This window comes from Cryptomeria japonica, chromosome 10, assembly GCF_030272615.1.
Source record: "Cryptomeria japonica chromosome 10, Sugi_1.0, whole genome shotgun sequence".
In the NCBI taxonomy this organism is placed as follows: Eukaryota; Viridiplantae; Streptophyta; class Pinopsida; order Cupressales; family Cupressaceae; genus Cryptomeria; species Cryptomeria japonica.
The window spans coordinates 520959531-520980581 of record NC_081414.1 but is presented as its reverse complement, the minus strand read 5'-3'; the positions used below and the strand labels follow the sequence as shown (position 1 = coordinate 520980581).

The 21051-nt window shown below is 39.6% G+C and overlaps 5 protein-coding genes across 5 annotated transcripts; all 5 read left to right on the top strand.

Annotated features, from left to right (window-relative positions):
- Positions 1 to 978: 978 nt before the first annotated feature.
- Positions 979 to 2298, top strand: LOC131859057 (pentatricopeptide repeat-containing protein At1g09900-like). The gene has a single exon (XM_059212578.1). The coding sequence runs from the start codon at positions 979 to 981 to the stop codon at positions 2296 to 2298; it is 1320 nt and encodes a 439-aa protein (XP_059068561.1).
- A 1443-nt stretch (positions 2299 to 3741) lies between these two features.
- Positions 3742 to 4519, top strand: LOC131859056 (pentatricopeptide repeat-containing protein At1g09900-like). The gene is made up of 2 exons (XM_059212577.1): positions 3742 to 4228; positions 4353 to 4519. The coding sequence occupies exons 1-2, from the start codon at positions 3742 to 3744 to the stop codon at positions 4517 to 4519; spliced, it is 654 nt and encodes a 217-aa protein (XP_059068560.1).
- A 120-nt stretch (positions 4520 to 4639) lies between these two features.
- Positions 4640 to 5059, top strand: LOC131859055 (pentatricopeptide repeat-containing protein At1g62914, mitochondrial-like). Its single transcript, XM_059212576.1, has one exon. The coding sequence runs from the start codon at positions 4640 to 4642 to the stop codon at positions 5057 to 5059; it is 420 nt and encodes a 139-aa protein (XP_059068559.1).
- Positions 5060 to 6053: 994 nt separating this feature from the next.
- Positions 6054 to 17060, top strand: LOC131859054 (pentatricopeptide repeat-containing protein At3g04760, chloroplastic-like). Its single transcript, XM_059212575.1, has 3 exons — positions 6054 to 7473; positions 15622 to 15714; positions 16666 to 17060. The coding sequence occupies exons 1-3, from the start codon at positions 6054 to 6056 to the stop codon at positions 17058 to 17060; spliced, it is 1908 nt and encodes a 635-aa protein (XP_059068558.1).
- Positions 17061 to 17240: 180 nt separating this feature from the next.
- LOC131060863 (pentatricopeptide repeat-containing protein At1g09900-like) lies at positions 17241 to 20516 on the top strand. The gene is made up of 4 exons (XM_059212574.1): positions 17241 to 18098; positions 18192 to 18414; positions 19429 to 19718; positions 19893 to 20516. The coding sequence occupies exons 1-4, from the start codon at positions 17241 to 17243 to the stop codon at positions 20514 to 20516; spliced, it is 1995 nt and encodes a 664-aa protein (XP_059068557.1).
- Positions 20517 to 21051: the final 535 nt, after the last annotated feature.

Below are 21051 nucleotides of genomic sequence, written 5' to 3'. Positions count from 1 at the left end.
ACGCATAACGACCCATAGAGATCGAATTGTTACTACCGAGAAGCCAGATCAATAGGTTTAAGAAGTTAAGTCTTATACGAAGACAACAAAAAAAAAAATCAAAATTCGATATATCGTTTAGGATCTGTGAGTGCACGAAGTTAGCTATGACGACTACTTGTGCTCTTCCCCTAATTAAAAAGGAAAAATACATCTAACGAATGCATATGTATCCTATGTGACATCGACAAATTAAAAAAATAAAATTATTTGAACCCGGGTTTATATAAAACCCTAAAACAACCCCAACAAAAAGTGAAATGAAATGTTAAAATACTTATATATAGACTTCTACGCTAAGCATGGATACACAGTTTTCAATATTAGGGATCATAGAATACACCAGTCTAACAAAATTCATACAATATCTTTTCGTGAACTGCTAGAGCCTCGTGTCTTCAGAGAACTATATTTCTGAGTAGAACTCTCTGTCAAATGGATCGAGAAGCTCCTAACAGAGAAGATATCGTATTGATATGGGTTTAAAACATGATACTTCTAGTGGTGGTTGTGGGAAGGGATAATTTTTGTGTCCAAGAATGTTGCTCTATGGTGATTCCTTCATCCTGTGGTATCTTGCGACTGCAAATGGTAGCAACAGCTGCGACTTGGAAAATATTTCCGTCAGTTTGTAACTTCAACGCAAGAGCAAAGCCGCAAAACCCAAAAGCAAAGTCGCAAAACCCAGCTCTGCATTTGGCCTCAATTCTGAAGAAACCAGCATCCTTTAAACGCAGCCAAGCAGCGAGACCAAATCATAGGAGCACCCACACGTCACAAGTCAATTGGCAAGTAGGAAAGATAGAGAAAAGCCCAATTTTGTCTACAAAGGAAATGGTTCAAATATTAGAGCGGGAGGACACCCACAAAGCTCTATAAATATTCAAGTGGGCCTAGGGACATGGACCTTACAAACATGAGCTTTATACCTACAGAGTCATGATTCAGAAACTGCTTTCTGTAAAAAGGTATGAAGAAGCAGAAAACATGCTCAATGAGATGACGGCAAAGGATTTCCGATGCAAAGAGCCGAGAGTGTTGAATAGCTTAATCAGGAGCTTTAGCGAGGCATCAATGATGGAAGCAGCTTTCAAGGTTTATGATCGGATGCATGATTTTTGTGAGCCCAATGTTGATACGTTTAATGCTCTTCTGAATGCACTGGTGCAAAACAATAGTTTTGAAACAGCTATTTCGTTCTTTAATAAATTGGTCTGTGCCAAACTTCCTGTCTCTGTTACAACTTTCAATATTGCCATTAATGCACTTTGCAAGGCTCATAGGGTAGAGGATGTTGTTGAGCTCTTGAGGCAAATGCCTGAACAGCGTTACCTGCCCGATACATATACTTACAATACGCCAATAAGAGGATTTTGTGACAAAGGAAATACCGAAGAAGCAGTTGAGTTACTCGTCGAGATGACAAGTAAGAAAATTAATCCCACTGTTAGAACTTTGAATACTTTTGTTCATGTCTTTTGCAAGGCAGGAGATCAAAAGAGAGCTTTGGAAATATGCAATGAGTTTTTGACCACGGGTTCATTTGCCAACGTTGTTACCTACACTTTGTTGATATGGGGCATGGCCAAAGAGGGATATATTGACCAAGCCGTAGAAATTCTACGCCAGATGCCAGACAGGGGATGCTCTACAAATGTGTTCTCGTATTGCTCTCTCATGGCCGGTTCCTGCAAATATGGAAGGTTTTCTGATGTTCAAAATATTTTCGATGAAATGATGCAAACATTCAGTTTCCCGGGGGTGGTCCCCTTCAATATATTGATGAATAGCCTTTGTAAGGAAGGGAAGTTGGAAGAAGCATCTAGGGTTTTGGATAGAATGGATGACAAGGGAGTTCATCCTAATGCTATTACTTATACAACATTAATTAGTGGATACTGCAAATTGGGTAATATAGATAAAGCTATGGAATATGTAAGCCGAATGAAGGCAGAGGGTTGTACCCCCAACATCACAACTTACACTACCTTGATAGATGCTAACTTTAAAAAGTGTGACTGGGGGGAGGTCGAGAAGATTTTAAGCGAGATGCTTAGGAGTGACTGCACACCTGATCTTGTAACATACAACGTCTTCATATATGGTATGTGTAAAGAAGGGAAACTGCAGAAAACCGCCAAGGTGGTTGATGAGATGTTGGACAATGGTTTCCCTCCTGACGTTTTTACGTACAGCACTGTGATTCATGCTTTGTGCAAGGGAGGCAATATGGACGAGTTATCGTTACCTGGGAGCTGAGGTTGCAAAGCAGGCCGTAGGAGGATGAGGTTGCAGAGGAGGTCGCCGACGAAGGTTGCAGAGGAGGCCGAGGTTGCGGAGGAGGCCGCCGATGGAAACAACTTATTTCCCTAACTTGCGAGTGCAAATGTTAGGGAAACAGTTTATTTCCCTAAGTTTTTGGGGCAAAAAAGATAGCGGGAGTTTGTGCCACATGGGGCCACCATACCTTCGCGGGAAGGGGGTTATGGGTGGTCAACATGTTTTTTGACCACCCATTTTAAACTTGTTTACATTTATCATTTTTTTTAATTATATGCATGTCATAATTTTTTTAGGTTAATTATTTTTTATAAAAAGGTGAAAAATATATTAGTTTTTAGGTATTTTACAAATGGATATTGGTGTTTGGGTGTGCGGGTATTGGCGCAAAAGAGGTCAACTATCGATCGACACTTTGAAATGACCACTTTTTGAACTTTCGACGCGTAACGACCCATAGAGATCGGATTGTTACTACCCAGAACCCAGATCAATAGGTTTAAGAAGTTAAGTTCCATACGAAGACAACCAAAAAAAAAAATCCAAATTAGATATATCGTTTAGGATCTGTGAGTGCACGAAGTTAGCTATGATGACTACTTGTGCTCTTCCCCTAATTAAAAAGGAAAAATACATCTAACGAATGCATATGTATCCTATGTGACATCGACAAATAAAAAAAAAAAATTTATTTGAACCCGGGTTTATATAAAACCCTAAAACAACCCCAACAAAAAAGTGAAATGAAATGTTAAAATACTTATATATAGACTTCTCCGCTAAGCATGGATACACAATTTTCAATATTAGGGATCATAGAATACACCAGTCTAACAAAATTCATACAATATCTTTTCGTGAACTGCTAGAGCCTCGTGTCTTCAGAGAACTATATTTCTGAGTAGAACTCTCTGTCAAATGGATCGAGAAGCTCCTAACAGAGAAGATATCGTATTGATATGGGTTTAAAACAAGATACTTCTAGTGGTGGTTGTGGGAAGGGATAATTTTTTTGTCCAAGAATGTTGCTCTATGGCGATTCCTTCATCTTGTGGTATCTTGCGACTACAAATGGTAGCAACGGCTGCGACTTGGAAAATATTTCCGTCAATTTGTAACTTCAATGCAAGAGCAAAGCCGCAAAACCCAAAAGCAAAGTCGCAAAACCTAGCTCTTCGTTTGGCCTCAATTCTGAAGAAAGCAGAATCCTTTAAACGCAGCCAAGCAGCGAGACCAAATCACAGGAGCACCCACAAGTCACAAGTCAATTGGCAAGTAGGAAAGATAGAGAAAAGCCCAATTTTGTCTACAAAGGAAATGGTTCAAATATTAGAGCGGGAGGACACCCACAAAGCTCTAGAAATATTCAAGTGGGCCTAGGGACATGGACCTTACAAACATGATCTTTATACCTACAGAGTCATGCTTCAGAAACTGCTTTCTGTAAAGAGGTATGAAGAAGAAGAAAACATGCTCAATGAGATGACGGCAAAGGATTTCCGATGCAAAGAGCCGAGAGTGTTCAATAGCTTAATCAGGAGTTTTAGCGAGGCATCAATGATGGAAGCAGTTTTCAAGGTTTATGATCGGATACATGATTTTTGTGAGCCCAATGTTGATACGTTTAATGCTCTTCTTAATGCACTGGTGCAAAACAATAGTTTTGAAATAGCTATTTCGTTCTTTAATAAATTGGTCTGTGCCAAAGTTCCTGTCTCTGTTACGACTTTCAATATTGCCATGAATGCACTTTGCAAGGCTCACAGGGTAGAGGATGTTGTTGAGCTCTTGAGGCAAATGCCCGAACAGCGTTACCTGCCCGATACATATACTTACAATACGCCAATAAGAGGATTTTGTGACAAAGGAAATACCGACGAAGCAGTTGAGTTACTCGTCGAGATGACAAGTAAGAAAATTAATCCCACTGTTAGAACTTTGAATACTTTGGTTCATGGCTTTTGCAAGGCAGGAGATCCCAAGAGAGCTTTGGAAATATGCAATGAGTTTTTGACCACAGGTTCATTTGCCAGTTGTTACCTACACTTTGCTGATATGGGGCATGGCCAAAGAGGGATACATTGACCAAGCTGTAGAAATTCTACGCCAGATGCCAGACAGGGGTTGCTCTCCAAATGTGTTCTCGTATTGCTCTCTCATGGCCGGTTCCTACAAATATGGAAGGTTTTCTGATGTTTAGAATATTTTCGATGAAATGATGCAAACATTCAGTTTCCCGGGGGTGGTCCCCTTCAATATATTGATGAATAGCCTTTGTAAGGAAGGGAAGTTGGAAGAAGCATCTAGGGTTTTGGATAGAATGGATGACAAGGGAGTTCGTCCTAATGCTATTACTTATACAACATTAATTAGTGGATACTGCAAATCGGGTAATATAGATAAGGCTATGGAATATGTAGGCCGAATGAAGGCAAAGGGTTGTACCGCCAACATCACAACTTACACTACCTTGATACATGCTAACTTTAAAAAGTGTGACTGGGGGGAGGCCGAGAAGATTTTAAGCGAGATGCTTAGGAGTGACTACACACCTGATCTTGTAACATACAACATCTTCATATATGGTATGTGTAAAGAAGGGAAACTGCAGAAAACTACCAGGGTGGTTGATGAGATGTTTGACAATGGTTTCCCTCCTGATGTTTTTATGTACAGCACTGTGATTCATGCTTTGTGCAAGGGAGGCAATATGGACGAGTTATCGTTACCTGGGAGCTGAGGTTGCAGAGCAGGACGTAGAAGGACGAGGTTGCAGAGGAGGCCGCCGACGAAGGTTGCAGAGGAGGCCGAGGTTGCGGAGGAGGCGGCCAACGGAAACAACTTATTTCCCTAACTTGCGAGTGCAAATGTTAGGGAAACACTTTATTTCCCTAAGTTTTTAGGGCAAAAAAGATAGCAGGAGTTTGTGCCATGTGGGGCCACCATACCTTCGCGGGAAGGGGGTTATGGGTGGTCAACATGTTTTTTGACCACCCATTTTAAACTTGTTTACATTTATCATTTTTTTTAATTATATGCATGTCATAATTTTTTTAGGTTAATTATTTTTTATAAAAAGGTAAAAAATATATTAGTTTTTAGGTGTTTTACAAATGGATATTGGTGTTTTGGTGTGCGGGTATTGGCGCAAAAGAGGTCAAGTATCGATCAACACTTTGAAATGACCACTTTTTGACCTTTTGACGCATAACGACCCATAGAGATCGGATTGTTACTACCGAGAAGCCAGATCAATAGGTTTAAGAAGTTAAGTCGCATACGAAGACAACCAAAAAAAAAAAATCAAAATTCGATATATCGTTTAGGCTCTGTGAGTGCACGAAGTTAGCTATGACAACTACTTGCACTCTTCCCCTAATTAAAAAGGAAAAATACATCTAACGAATGCATATGTATCCTATGTGACATCGACAAATAAAAAAAATAAAATTATTTGAACCCGGGTTTATATAAAACCGTAAAACAACCCCAACAAAAAAGTGAAATGAAATGTTAAAATACTTATCTATAGACTTCTACTCTAAGCATGGATACACAGTTTTCAATATTAGGGATCATAGAATATACCAGTCTAACAAAATTCATACAATATCTTTTCGTGAACTGCTAGAGCCTCGTGTCTTCAGAGAACTATATTTCTGAGTAGAACTCTCTGTCAAATGGATCGAGAAGCTCCTAACAGAGAAGATATCGTATTGATATGGGTTTAAAACATGATACTTCTAGTGGTGGTTGTGGGAAGGGATAATTTTTGTGTCCAAGAATGTTGCTCTATGGTGATTCCTTCATCCTGTGGTATCTTGCGACTGCAAATGGTAGCAACGGCTGCGACTTGGAAAATATTTCCGTCAGTTTGTAACTTCAACGCAAGAGCAAAGCCGCAAAACCCAAAAGCAAAGTCGCAAAATCCAGCTCTGCATTTGGCCTCAATTTTGAAGAAAGTAGCATCCTTTAAACGCAGCCAAGCAGCGAGACCAAATCACAGGAGCACCCACAAGTCACAAGTCAATTGGCAAGTAAGAAAGATACAGAAAAGCCCAATTTTGTCTACAAAGGAAATGGTTCAAATATTAGAGTGGGAGGACACCCACAAAGCTCTAGAAATATTCAAGTGGGCCCAGGGACATGGACCTTACAAACATGATCTTTATACCTACAGAGTCATGATTCAGAAACTGCTTTCTGTAAAGAGGTATGAAGAAGCAGAAAACATGCTCAATGAGATGATGGCAAAGGATTTCCGATGCAAAGAGCCGAGAGTGTTCAATAGCTTAATCAGGAGCTTTAGCGAGGCATCAATGATGGAAGCAACTTTCAATGTTTATGATCGGATGCATGATTTTTGTGAACCCAATGTTGATACGTTTAATGCTCTTCTGAATGCACTGGTGCAAAACAATAGTTTTGAAACAGCTATTTCGTTCTTTAATAAATTGGTCTGTGCCAAAGTTCCTGTCTTTGTTACGACTTTCAATATTGCCATGAATGCACTTTGCAAGGCTCACAGGGTAGAGGATGTTGTTGAGCTCTTGAGGCAAATGCCTGAACAGCGTTACCTGCCCGATACATATACTTACAATACGCCAATAAGAGGATTTTGTGACAAAGGAAATACCGAAGAAGCAGTTGAGTTACTCGTCGAGATGACAAGTAAGAAAATTAATCCCACTGTTAGAACTTTGAATACTTTGGTTCATGGCTTTTTTAAGGCAGGAGATCCCAAGAGAGATTTGGAAATATGCAATGAGTTTTTGACCACAGGTTCATTTGCCAACGTTGTTACCTACACTTTGCTGATATGGGGCATGGCCAAAGAGGGATACATTGACCAAGCTGTAGAAATTCTACGCCAGATGCCAGACAGGGGTTGCTCTCCAAATGTGTTCTCGTATTGCTCTCTCATGGCCGGTTCCTGCAAATATGGAAAGTTTTCTTATGTTCAGAATATTTTCGATGAAAGGATGCAAACATTCAGTTTCCTGGGGGTGGTCCCCTTCAATATATTGATGAATAGCCTTTGTAAGGAAGGGAAGTTGGAAGAAGCATCTAGGGTTTTGGATAGAATGAATGACAAGGGAGTTCATCCTAATGCTATTACTTATACAACATTAATTAGTGGATACTGCAAATCAGGTAATATAGATAAGGCTATGGAATATGTAAGCCGAATGAAGATAGAGGGTTGTACCCCCAACATCACAACTTACACTACCTTGATACATGCTGTAGCATCCTAAAATTGCGACACTTGCAATTTCGACTGCATTTGGGTCTTCACGATGGCGATGCAACACGGAACCTGAATGGAGACCCCGAAACTTGTTCATGACATCAAAAACTGCATTTTTCAGCACCCTGGCCTGATCCTCCTTGCACCCTGCTATCTCGGGAGGTGGGACCATGGCGCCCAGAGCCCTAGTCCTTCAGGACTAGGGTGCCCAGCGCCCTGTTCCCCCAGGACCATGGCGCCGAGTGCCCTGGTCCCTGGCCCTATTTTTGGGCCCGGTCTCTTTTGGGTCTCGGGTCTTTATGTTTGCAAATTGGAAAATAATATTTCTTGGTCAGCCTAATGTCGGGAAAATCAGTCTTTCAACCCTAATTGACAAGTATATAAACTACATTTCCTCTCCCATTTTGGTAGATGGAAAAAAGGCGGAAGCGATATTCAAGCATTCAAGCATTCAAGCATTTCCTTCAAGCAATTGAGCATTCTAAGTCTCCATTCAAGGCTAAGTGTTGCATTCAAGACAAGGATTCAACCATTGAAGAGGAGATCACATATAACATACAACATATTACATACATTACACCTTCGCATGTAAGAATACAAACATTCTTACAACAAGGTATCAGTACTTGTTTACATTACAAACATTTACATTTACAGCATTCTCATTTCTTGGTTAATTCCAAAACTGGGGTTTGACCTAAAGGCAAACCCCTCATCCCTAACCCCCCAATCGTCCTCTCTTTTCTGTGTGTAGGTTGCAGGTACGCAGCTGTAATTGAAGATCTGGAATCCTTGTGCAGAGACGAACAGATCCACCTTCGTTTCGCGGATTTTTCGGTGGACCGTGTGCACACCGGCCACCATCGTCCCGTCAAGTTTCGTTCAAATTTGCAGAATAGCACCGTCTCGACATTTTACTGCTAATTCCAGGTCCGCAGCTTCATCCCATATCCCCATCTCTTTTTATAAGCGAATCTTTCCTACTTTACATGCATTCCTAGTTCAATCTTTCTATCTACATTCTTTACAAAAGAGGGTATCCTTGATGTCTTAACCCTTGAAACTCATATAGAATCCAAGCTTGCATTGCGTGGGATTGGATCTTGTGGGTTTCAACCCCTCTTTTGAATGTAAAGTCTCCCCTAAGTGAAAACCATCAACCCTAGTGACTCCCCCTTCTCTCTCCTTGGAGTTGGGGAGGGGAGAATGACTAGGGTTCGATTTTTCTGCTTTACATTTTGGTGAACCCGACGTGAACATCCTCATTCTGATTATTCATGGTTAGATCTAAAATTTTTGTTTCCTTAATTACATTTCCATGTTTGATCTTTTGCAAATTTTAGAAGCTAAAAAAACCCTAAAATTTTCTTTTTAAGTAATTAAACTTGTGAAATGTTTAATTGTTAATGCTTGTTTCAGATTTACCCTTCTATTGCAAATTGTCAATTCATATTTGTGCTTTAATTCTAAAAATTAAGTGGTTAAATATCAAAACCCTAATTTTTAAGACCTTCTTGATTCAACCTTTGACTGATAATTTCACTCATCAAAACACTTCCAAATCGGCTGTAATTTTGGATTCCGCAACAAAATCACAATATCTCTCATCCCTGAAAATTTGGAAAAAAAGTTGCGAGGACCGTGTGCACCCCGAGCGCCATCATCCCCGACATTTTTTCTAAAATTTCGGGAGCTAGATCTTACTGTATTTTTCTGCTAAAATCCAGAATTTTGGCTGATTTTATCAATTTTAACACCTTCAAAATTAAAATCAAAGTTGGTCTAGCGATTGCTTGGATTGAGGCTTCTAATCATTCAAAAATTGTTGAAATTGAAATTTATATCAAAATTGTGTTTCTTACAGTCCTAAATCTAAAAAGTGTGTTAGCATTCATTCGAAATTTCAGTGCTTTATTCAAATCTTTACAATTTGTGACTTTTGAAATTAAGTGTTTAATTGCAACAACTTTGATTTCCACTTTCAAATTCGAATTTTGCATGAAATCGAGTCAACTTTTAAATTTCAAAGCCTGCATTACTTTCAGTATTCCCTCTAAAATCATAAAATTCAAAATTTCAGTTTCCCCCTCTTTTCCAAAATTCAAATTTTACATTTTTCAACAATCTTGGTAGGGTTCAATTTTGAGATTGCAACTTTAATTTGGCCTATCTACAGATCGTAAAATCACTCAATTTTTTCAGATTAGCTTTAAAATCATCATAACTATCATCCCTTAAAATTTCGAAAAAAGTTGCGAGGACCGTGTGCACTCCGTTCGCCACGGTCCCGAACATTTTTTCCGAAATTTCGGGAGATTGTCCTAATTGCATTTAACAGCTTAAATCTAGGAGATTGGCTGATTTTATTGAAATTTGCTGCCTCTAAAATTCAAAATCTTCTCTCTTTCTTTAGTGCATGAGTTTTACAACAATAAGCCCTACTTACACTATTCTCGTTAGACGAAGCCTTAGATTTAAGTCCTTCCAAGGTGTAATTACCGAGGAGATGGAACCTAATTTGAATGGCCTTTTTAACAAGGACATGGGTAATTCCTCTAATCCTCTTAATGATGAAGAAGCTCTCCATGAGGTTTCTATAGAACAACTTTCAAAATTGGATAACCAATTTGATGATTTTCGACAATGGATGTCTCAAGAATACCCCGATAGTCAAGCTCTTCCTTTAATTGAGGGTCTAAAACATATGCTTCAAAGTGATAAGAATGGAATTGATATTTTGCGTGGTATTGCACACATTGTGGATTAGAATGTGATGCCTATGAAGAGTTGTGCTGAAACTTTGGGTTATACACAACCTCCTACTCAAGTTAATCATTCTATTCTTTTGACAACTCCTATTGCTAGTATACCTACTTTTACATCAAACATAATGACTACTTCAATACAAGACATTCCTCCTATGATCACTAGTCATGGGGGCAATCCTTCTTCTTCAATCAACCCTCTTCCTTCATTCAATCCGGCTTCTTCATTCATTCCTTCAATGAGTGTTCCTCTTATATCTCCACAAATGAACATGACGCAAGGGGGCAATTCATTTAACCATTCCATTCCTCCTTGTAGTGTTCCTCCTTTCCAATCATCTCCTATGACTAACTATCATAGTGTCCCACCACCTTACTCTCTACCTTCTTTCAATAACATAACACCTCCATCACAATCTAACACGTCTAATATGAACTCTTCGACTAAAGCGACCATTAACAATCTTGCACAAACTGTCTCTTCTTTACAGCAACAAATTGCCTCTATGAATCAATCTAAGTTTAGTGTGCCCACATTTGATGTTGCGAGCCCACTTTCTCTTGAAATTGTTCGAGCTATCCCCCCTAAACATGTTGAAATTCCGCATTTGGAGCTTTATAATGGTAAGGGTGATCCTCTAACACATGTTAAGACCTTTCAAACAATATGTATTGATTTTGCTTATGACCAAAGGTTGCTTGCAAAACTGTTTACTAGAACATTAAGAGATAAAGCCTTACAATGGTATTGCTCGTTGCCTTCTTATTCTATTACTTCTTTCGAACAACTTGCAAATGCTTTTATTCAACAATTTCAAAACAATATAAGTCCTAAAGTTACTTTGATTGATTTAATGCATTGTAAACAAGATGTTAAAGATGTAAGCATTTGTATGCTCAAATTTCTTTTCCAGTACCTGACAATGATATTCAAAGAATCTTTATTTCTAATTTACAAAAAGACATTAGAGAAAAACTTCTGTTTTACTGAGTTTACTTCTTTCCAACAGTTGTGCGCAACTCTTCACAATTATCAACTGACTGTGAGTCAAATGGAACAAGCAAATCCTATGGCTCCGAGTGATAAGGGTGATAGTAGTCAACAACCATTTGGGAAGTTTAAACCGAACAGAGAGTCCATTAAATTCAATGAAAACATCATCAACAACAATGTGAATGCGGCATCAGGTGTGCCTCCCATTTCTAAGTTTTTCAAGAAAGAAAGAAAGTTTACTCCTTTGAATGAATCATTGCATAGTATTATGAATAAGTTATTGGAACAAAATGTGCTTACTCTTCCTCCTATAAGGCAAATAGATCCTGCAAAGATTAATTCACCCTATTTTGATAACAAATCTTTTTGTCAATTTCATCGTCATCCTGGGCATGATACTGAAAAATGTTTTGCTTTAAAGGGTAAAATTCAAGATTTGATTGATAATAATACTATCTATGTTTCTGGAGTGAATGATAAAGGCAACACATCTGTAGCTCCTCCTAACCAAAATCTTCAGATTTTTACTGATCCATTGCCTTCTCATACCTCTAATGCGATTGATACTACTGATTCCTCTGTCTCACCTGATGATCTTGTGTCTATGACTCCGAATGTGATTAACTTTGTAGAGCAGCAGAAAATCCCTAAAGAACTTTCCATCACCTTTGATTCTAGTGAAACTATCAGGGCACCTGATGGTCCTTTATATATAGTTGCAAAAGTCAAGAATACACCTTGCCGTGGAGTGCTTATTGATCCTTCGTGCATGGTTAATGTTATTACTGAAGAATTTCTTTTTACTTTGCAATTGAATCAAGTGATCTATGACAAAACAGATGTGATTGTGAAATTATTTGATGCATTTTCTTCTCTTGCAATTGGTTCTATTACATTACCTATTGAGGTCCATAACAAATCCCTTGATGTGGACTTTGCTATTATTCCATCATCCGAACAATTTCGTGTGAAGCTAGGCTATCCTTGGCTGTCTTCCATGAAAGCTATTGCTTCTCCTATTCACAAGTGTTTGAAATTTCCCCATAATGGTGAAGTTGTTATTGTCAATCATAGTCTCTTTAAACCAGCTAAAAGAACTTCTAGCGTTCCTATTGATTATTTTTGGCCTAAACAATTCCAATCTCTTCCTCCGCGAAGTGATCATCTTTTCAAATCTTATCAAAAGTGGAAAAAAGATATGATCCTATCTCTAAGTGAACCTAGAACACCCAAACTTGACATTCCTATTGTTCTTGAGAAGGAAGTTCTTCCTTTGAAAGATAAAGCTAATGTCTTTCCTCAAGAAGATTCCCAACCCATCCCTATGGATGTGACTATGCCTATATCTAATAAACTTCCTAAAAGTAGACCTATACCTCCTCGTCATGATGGACTTGGTCTCCTTCCTAAACCGAATATTCCTCCTTTGTATGGAGCAGTTCCTCCTCCTTCCTCTTATGGAGAGAAGAGACCTTCCTCTTCTCCTATTGTTCAACCTAAGAGACCACAACCTAAACACCCAAGTGAAAAGGAGGAGAACATTCCTCCTCCTCAATCTTCTCAACTTCCTACTAAGACTAGATGAAATCGTTCTGCACGTGAACGCCGACGAAAGCGTCGTCTTAGAGCTCAGGCAGCTGCTTCTCAAACTTTGCAATCCCCAAAAACACCTTCAGCCAACATTATTCCATTTTCTCCTCAGCCGACGATTGAGCCGAAATCTCCTAAACATAAGATGCATGATGGTCTTGATCCTGTGCGAGTTAAAGATCCTATTTTTATAAATCTTGATGATGATATGGATGAAAATGTTATTCATGATGAAAATGTTACTCCTGTTCATTCTGATAGTGAATATGAATATGTTGATGTTGATAATCATCTATCTAACGAATTTTCTAAAACACTTATCCTAGCTCCTAGACAAGAACACCGTGGCTTGGGATATGAACATAGCCCTTGTTTGGATCTTGTGATAGCTCCATCTGCTGTGTTGGATGTTCCTCCTCTAGCATGTTTCCTACCTTCCCGAAATATTGATCAGCAAGATCGGGGGGTAGATGACGTGCTAGACTAGTTCATTAGCATAGCAGACTCTCTCCTTCTCTCTTTTGTTACTTCTTCTATGTGTTATTCTCATTCTTCTATTTGTTGTCATTAGTGTTGTCTACTTGAGGACGATGCAAAACATTGAGATCTCTTTTGGTCTCTCTCATGTTGACTCAAAAGACACATGTGTTCCCTTCTTCTAGGTGACCTTACTTGATTGGGGAATGAAGAACAATTATGCATACATACATATGATATACATGAATTATCATACAGCATACTGACCCCGAGGAAAGCGAAGTCACCTTGTGCTTTGTGTTTTGTGTCTATTATCCTTGGGCTTATCTCACACTTGGGGGCTAAATCCTTGTGATAACGTGCTCCTTTCTCATTTCTTATATGTATCACTACCTTAAAGCAATCACCCCTGGTGAGGCGTGTGCGATCGCTTTAATGTAGGGGGGCATACATCCCGTCCATATCTTTTCAAGATACTTGAAAATTTCTTGACAAATTTAGCTTTGCCTTGAAAATTTTTGATATATTTCTTGCATGACTCATAGTGAGGGAACCTTACTACTGACAGTCATGGTTCTCCCTCGTGATCTTCCCTTTTACTTTGTCAATCGAAGTCGTAAGATCCTTAGTCCACTGGGGGCTTGGTGTATCTTGCCTCCTTGATGTGGTGAAAGTCTTTCAATGTTGATTCCTTGTACTTTACCGGAAGTATGAGCGTACGCTTATACTCCCGCTAAAGTGGGGGCTAAATGTAGCGTCCTAAAATTGCGACACTTGCAATTTCGACTGCATTTGGGTCTTCACGAGGGCGATGCAACACGGAACCTGAATGGAGACCCCGAAACTTGTTCATGACATCAAAAACTGCATTTTTCAGCACCCTGGCCTGATCCTCCTTGCACCCTACTGTCTCGGGAGGTGGGACCATGGCGCCCAGTGCCCTGGTCCTTCAGGACTAGGGCACCCAGCGCCCTGGTCCCCCAGGACCATGGCACCCAGCGCCCTGGTCCCTGGCCCTATTTTTCGGCCCGGTCTCTTTTGGGTCTCGGGTCTTTATGTTTGCAAATTGGAAAATAATATTTCCTGGTCGGCCTAAGGTCGGGAAAATCAGTCTTTCAACCCTAATTGACAAGTATATAAACTACATTTCCTCTCCCATTTTGGTAGATGGAAAAAAGGCGGAAACGATATTCAAGCATTCAAGCATTCAAGCATTCAAGCATTTCCTTCAAGCAATTGAGCATTCTAAGTCTCCATTCAAGGCTAAGTGTTGCATTCAAGACAAGGATTCAACCATTGAATAGGAGATCACATATAACATACAACATATTACATACATTACACCTTCGCATGTAAGAATACAAACATTCTTACAACAAGGTATCAGTACATGTTTACATTACAAACATTTACATTTACAGCATTCTCATTTCTAGGTTAATTCCAAAACCGGGGTTTGACCTAAAGGCAAACCCCTCATCCCTAACCCCCCAATCGTCCTCTCTTTTCTGTGTGTAGGTTGCAGGTACGCGGCTGTAATTGAAGATCTGGAATCCTTGTGCAGAGACGAACAGATCCACTTTCATTTCGCGGATTTTTCGGAGGACCGTGTGCACGCCAGGCGCCATCGTCCTGTCAACTTTCGCTCAAATTTGCAGAATAGCACCGTCTCGACATTTTACTGCTAATTCTAGGTCCGCAGCTTCATCCCATATCCCCATCTCTATTTATAAGCGAATCTTTCCTACTTTACATGCATTCCTAGTTCAATCTTTCTATCTACATTCTTTACAAAAGAGGGTATCCTTGATGTCTTAACCCTTGAAACTCATATAGAATCCAATCTTGCATTGCGTGGGATTGGATCTTGTGGGTTTCAACCCCTCTTTTGAATGTAAAGTCTCCCCTAAGTGAAAACCATCAACCCTAGTGACTCCCCCTTCTCTCTCCTTGGAGTTGGGGAGGGGAGAACGACTAGGGTTCGATTTTTTTGCTTTACACATGCTAACTTTAAAAAATGTGACTGGGGGGAGGCCGAGAAGATTTTAAGCGAGATGCTTAGGAGTGACTGCACACCTGATCTTGTAACATACAACGTCTTCATATATGGTATGTGTAAATAAGGGAAACTGCAGAAAACTGCCAGGGTGGTTGATGAGATGTTGGACAATGGTTTCCCTCCTGACGTTTTTATGTACAGCACTGTGATTCATGCTTTGTGCAAGGGAGGCAATATGGACGAGTTATCGTTACCTGGGAGCTGAGGTTGCAGAGCAGGCCGCAGAAGGACGAGGTTGCAGAGGAGGCCACCGACAAAGGTTGCAGAGGAGGCCGAGGTTGCGGAGGAGGCTGCCGATGGAAACAACTTATTTCCCTAACTTGCGAGTGCAAATGTTAGGGAAACAGTTTATTTCCCTAAGTTTTTAGGGCAAAAAAGATAGCGGGAGTTTGTGCCACGTGGGGCCACCATACCTTCGCGGGAAGGGGGTTATGGGTGGTCAACATGTTTTTTGACCACCCATTTTAAACTTGTTTACATTTATCATTTTTTTTAATTATATGCATGTCATAATTTTTTTAGGTTAATTATTTTTTATAAAAAGGTGAAAAATATATTACTTTTTAGGTATTTTACAAATGGATATTGGTGTTATGGTGTGCGGGTATTGGCGCAAAAGAGGTCAAGTATCGATCGACACTTTCAAATAACCACTTTTTGACCTTTCGACGCATAACGACCCATAGAGATCGGATTGTTACTACCCGGAAGCCAGATCAACAGGTTTAAGAAGTTAAGTCGCATACGAAGACAACCAAAAAAAAAATCAAAATTCGATATATCGTTTAGGATCTGTGAGTGCACGAAGTTAGCTATGACAACTACTTGTGCTCTTCCCCTAATTAAAAAGGAAAAATACATCTAACGAATGCATATGTATCCTATGTGACATCGACAAATTAAAAAAAAAAAATTATTTGAACCCGGGTTTATATAAAACCGTAAAACAACCCCAACAAAAAAGTGAAATGAAATGTTAAAATACTTATATATAGACTTCTACGCTAACCATGGATACACAGTTTTCAATATTAGGGATCATAGAATACACCAGTCTAACAAAATTCATACAATATCTTTTCGTGAACTGCTAGAGACTCGTGTCTTCAGAGAACTATATTTCTGAGTAGAACTCTCTGTCAAATGGATTGACAAGCTCCTAACAGAGAAGATATCGTATTGATATGGGTTTAAAACATGATACTTCTAGTGGTGGTTGTGGGAAGGGATAATTTTTGTGTCCAAGAATGTTGCTCTATGGTGATTCCTTCATCCTGTGGTATCTTGCGACTGCAAATGGTAGCAACGGTTGCGACTTGGAAAATATTTCCGTCAGTTTGTAACTTCAACGCAAAAGCAAAGCCGCAAAACCCAAAAGCAAAGTCGCAAAACCCAGCTCTGCATTTGGCCTCAATTCTGAAGAAAGCAGCATCCTTTAAACGCAGCCAAGCAGCGAGACCAAATCACAGGAGCACCCACAAGTCACAAGTCAATTGGCAAGTAGGAAAGATAGAGAAAAGCCCAATTTTGTCTACAAAGGAAATGGTTCAAATATTAGAGCGGGAGGACACCCACAAAGCTCTAGAAATATTCAAGTGGGCCTAGGGACATGGACCTTACAAACATGATCTTTATACCTACAGAGTCATGATTCAGAAACTGCTTTCTGTAAAGAGGTATGAAGAAGCAGAAAACATGCTCAATGAGATGACGACAAAGTATTTCCGATGCAAATAGCCGAGAGTGTTCAATAGCTTAATCAGGAGCTTTAGCGAGGCATCAATGATGGAAGCAGCTTTCAAGGTTTATGATCGGATGCATGATTTTTGTGAGCCCAATGTTGATACGTTTAATGCTCTTCTGAATGCACTGGTGCAAAACAATAGTTTTGAAACAGCTATTTCGTTCTTTAATAAATTGGTCTGTGCCAAAGTTCCTGTCTCTGTTACGACTTTCAATATTGCCATGAATGAACTTTGCAAGGTTCATAGGGTAGAGGATGTTGTTGAGCTCTTGAGCCAAATGCCTGAACATCGTTACCTGCCCGATACATATACTTACAATACGCCAATAAGAGGATTTTGTGACAAAGGAAATACCGAAGAAGCAGTTGAGTTACTCGTCGAGATGACAAGTAAGAAAATTAATCCCACTGTTAGAACTTTGAATACTTTGGTTCATGGCTTTTGCAAGGCAGGAGATCCCAAGAGAGCTTTGGAAATATGCAATGAGTTTTTGACCACAGGTTCATTTGCCAACGTTGTTACCTACACTTTGCTGATATGGGGCATGGCCAAAGAGGGATACATTGACCAAGCTGTAGAAATTCTATGCCAGATGCCAGACAGGGGTTGCTCTCCAAATGTGTTCTCGTATTGCTCTCTCATGGCCGGTTCCTACAAATATGGAAGGTTTTCTGATGTTCAGAATATTTTCGATGAAATGATGCAAACATTCAGTTTCCCGGGGGTGATCCCCTTCAATATATTGATGAATAGCCTTTGTAAGGAAGGGAAGTTGGAAGAAGCATCTAGGGTTTTGGATAGAATGGATGACAAGGGAGTTCGTCCTAATGCTATTACTTATACAACATTAATTAGTGGATACTGCAAATCGGGTAATATAGATAAGGCTATGGAATATGTAAGCTGAATGAAGGCAGAGGGTTGTACCCCCAACATCAAAACTTACACTACCTTGATACATGCTAACTTTAAAAAGTGTAACTGGGGGGAGGCCGAGAAGATTTTAAGCGAGATGCTTAGGAGTGACTGCACACCTGATCTTGTAACATACAACGTCTTCATATATGGTATGTGTAAAGAAGGGAAACTTCAGAAAAATGCCAAGGTGGTAGATGAGATGTTGGACAATGGTTTCCCTCCTGACGTTTTTACGTACAACACTGTGATTCATGCTTTGTGCAAGGGAGGCAATATGGACGAGTTATCGTTACCTGGCATCTGAGGTTGCAGAGCAGGCTGTAGAAGGAAGAGGTTGCAGAGGAGGCCGTCGACGAAGGTTGCAGAGGAGGCCGAGGTTGCGGAGGAGGCCGCCAACGGAAACAACTTATTTCCCTAACTTGCGAGTGCAAATGTTAGGGAAATAGTTTATTTCCCTAAGTTTTTAGGGCAAAAAAGATAGCGGGAGTTTGTGCCACGTGGGGCCACCATACCTTCGCGGGAAGGGGGTTATGGGTGGTCAACATGTTTTTTGACCACCCATTTTAAACTTGTTTACATTTATCATTTTTTTTAATTATATGCATGTCATAATTTTTTTAGGTTAATTATTTTTTATAAAAAGGTGAAAAATATATTAGTTTTTAGGTATTTTACAAATGGATATTGGCGTTTTGGTGTGCGGGTATTGGCGCAAAAGAGGTCAAGTATCGATCGACACTTTGAAATGACCACTTTTTGACCTTTCGACGCATAACGACCCATAGAGATCAGATTGTTACTACCCAGAAGCCAGATCAATAGTTTTAAGAAGTTAAGTCGCATACGAAGACAACCAAAAAAAAAAATCAAAATTCGATATATTGTTTAGGATCTGTGAGTGCACGAAGTTAGCTATGACGACTACTTGTGCTCTTCCCCTAATTAAAAAGGAAAAATACATCTAACGAATGCATATGTATCCTATGTGACATCGACAAATAAAAAAAATAAAATTATTTGAACCCGGGTTTATATAAAACCCTAAAACAACCCCGACAAAAAAGTGAAATGAAATGTTAAAATACTTATATATAGACTTCTACGCTAAGCATGGATACACAGTTTTCAATATTAGGGATCATAGAATACACCAGTCTAATATAATTCATACAATATCTTTTCGTGAACTGCTAGAGCCTCGTGTCTTCAGAGAACTATATTTCTGAGTAGAACTCTCTGTCAAATGGATCGAGAAGCTCCTAACAGAGAAGATATCGTATTGATATGGGTTTAAAACATGATACTTCTAGTGGTGGTTGTGGGAAGGGATAATTTTTGTGTCCAAGAATGTTGCTCTATGGTGATTCCTTCATCCTGTGGTATCTTGCGACTGCAAATGGTAGCAACGACTGCGACTTGGAAAATATTTCCGTTAGTTTGTAACTTCAACGCAAGAGCAAAGCCGCAAAACCCAAAAGCAAAGTCACAAAACCCAGCTCTGCATTTGGCCTCAATTCTGGAGAAAGCAGCATCCTTTAAACGAAGCCAAGCAGCGAGACCAAATCACAGGAGCACCCACAAGTCACAAGTCAATTGGCAAGTAGGAAAGATAGAGAAAAGCTTAGTTTTGTCTACAAAGGAAATGGTTCAAATATTAGAGCGGGAGGACACCCACAAAGCTCTAGAAATATTCAAGTGGGCCCAGGGACATGGACCTTACAAACATGATCTTTATACCTACAGAGTCATGATTTAGAAATTGCTTTCTGTAAAGAGGTATGAAGAAGCAGAAAACATGCTCAATGAGATGACGGCAAAGGATTTCCGATGCAAAGAGCCGAGAGTGTTCAATAGCTTAATCAGGAGCTTTAGCGAGGCATCAATGATGGAAGCAGCTTTCAAGGTTTATGATCGGATGCATGATTTTTGTGAGCCCAATGTTGATACGTTTAATGCTCTTATGAATGCACTGGTGCAAAACAATAGTTTTGAAACAACTATTTCGTTCTTTAATAAATTGGTCTGTGCCAAAGTTCCTGTCTCTGTTACGACTTTCAATACTGCCATGAATGCACTTTGCAAGGCTCACAGGGTAGAGGATGCTGTTGAGCTCTTGAGGCAAATGCCTGAACATCGTTACCTGCCCGATACATATACTTACAATACGCCAATAAGAGGATTTTGTGACAAAAGAAATACCGAAGAAGCAGTTGAGTTACTCGTCGAGATGACAAGTAAGAAAATTAATCCCACTGTTAGAACTTTGAATACTTTGGTTCATGGCTTTTTTAAGGCAGGAGATCCCAAGAGAGCTTTGGAAATATGCAATGAGTTTTTGACCACGGGTTCACTTGCCAACGTTGTTGCCTTGATGTTCAGAATATTTTCGATGAAATGATGCAAACATTCAGTTTCCCGGGGGTGGTCCCCTTCAATATATTGATGAATAGCCTTTGTAAGGAAGGGAAGTTGGAAGAAGCATCTAGGGTTTTGGATAGAATGGATGACAAGGGAATTCCTCCTAATGCTATTACTTATACAACATTAATTGTTGGATACTGGAAATCGGGTAATATAGATAAGGCTATGGAATATGTAAGCCGAATGAAGGCAGAGGGTTGTACCCCCAACATCACAACTTACACTACCTTGATACATGCTAACTTAAAAAGTGTGACTGGGGGGAGGCCGAGAATATTTTAAGCGAGATGCTTAGGAGTGACTGCACACCTGATCTTGTAACATACAACGTGTTCATATATGGTATGTGTAAAGAAGGGAAACTGCAGAAAACTGCCAGGGTGGTTGATGAGATGTTGGACAATGGTTTCCCTCCTGACGTTTTTACGTACAACACTGTGATTCATGCTTTGTGCAATGGAGTTAATATGGACGAGTTATCATTACCTGGGAGCTGAGGTTGCAGAGCAGGC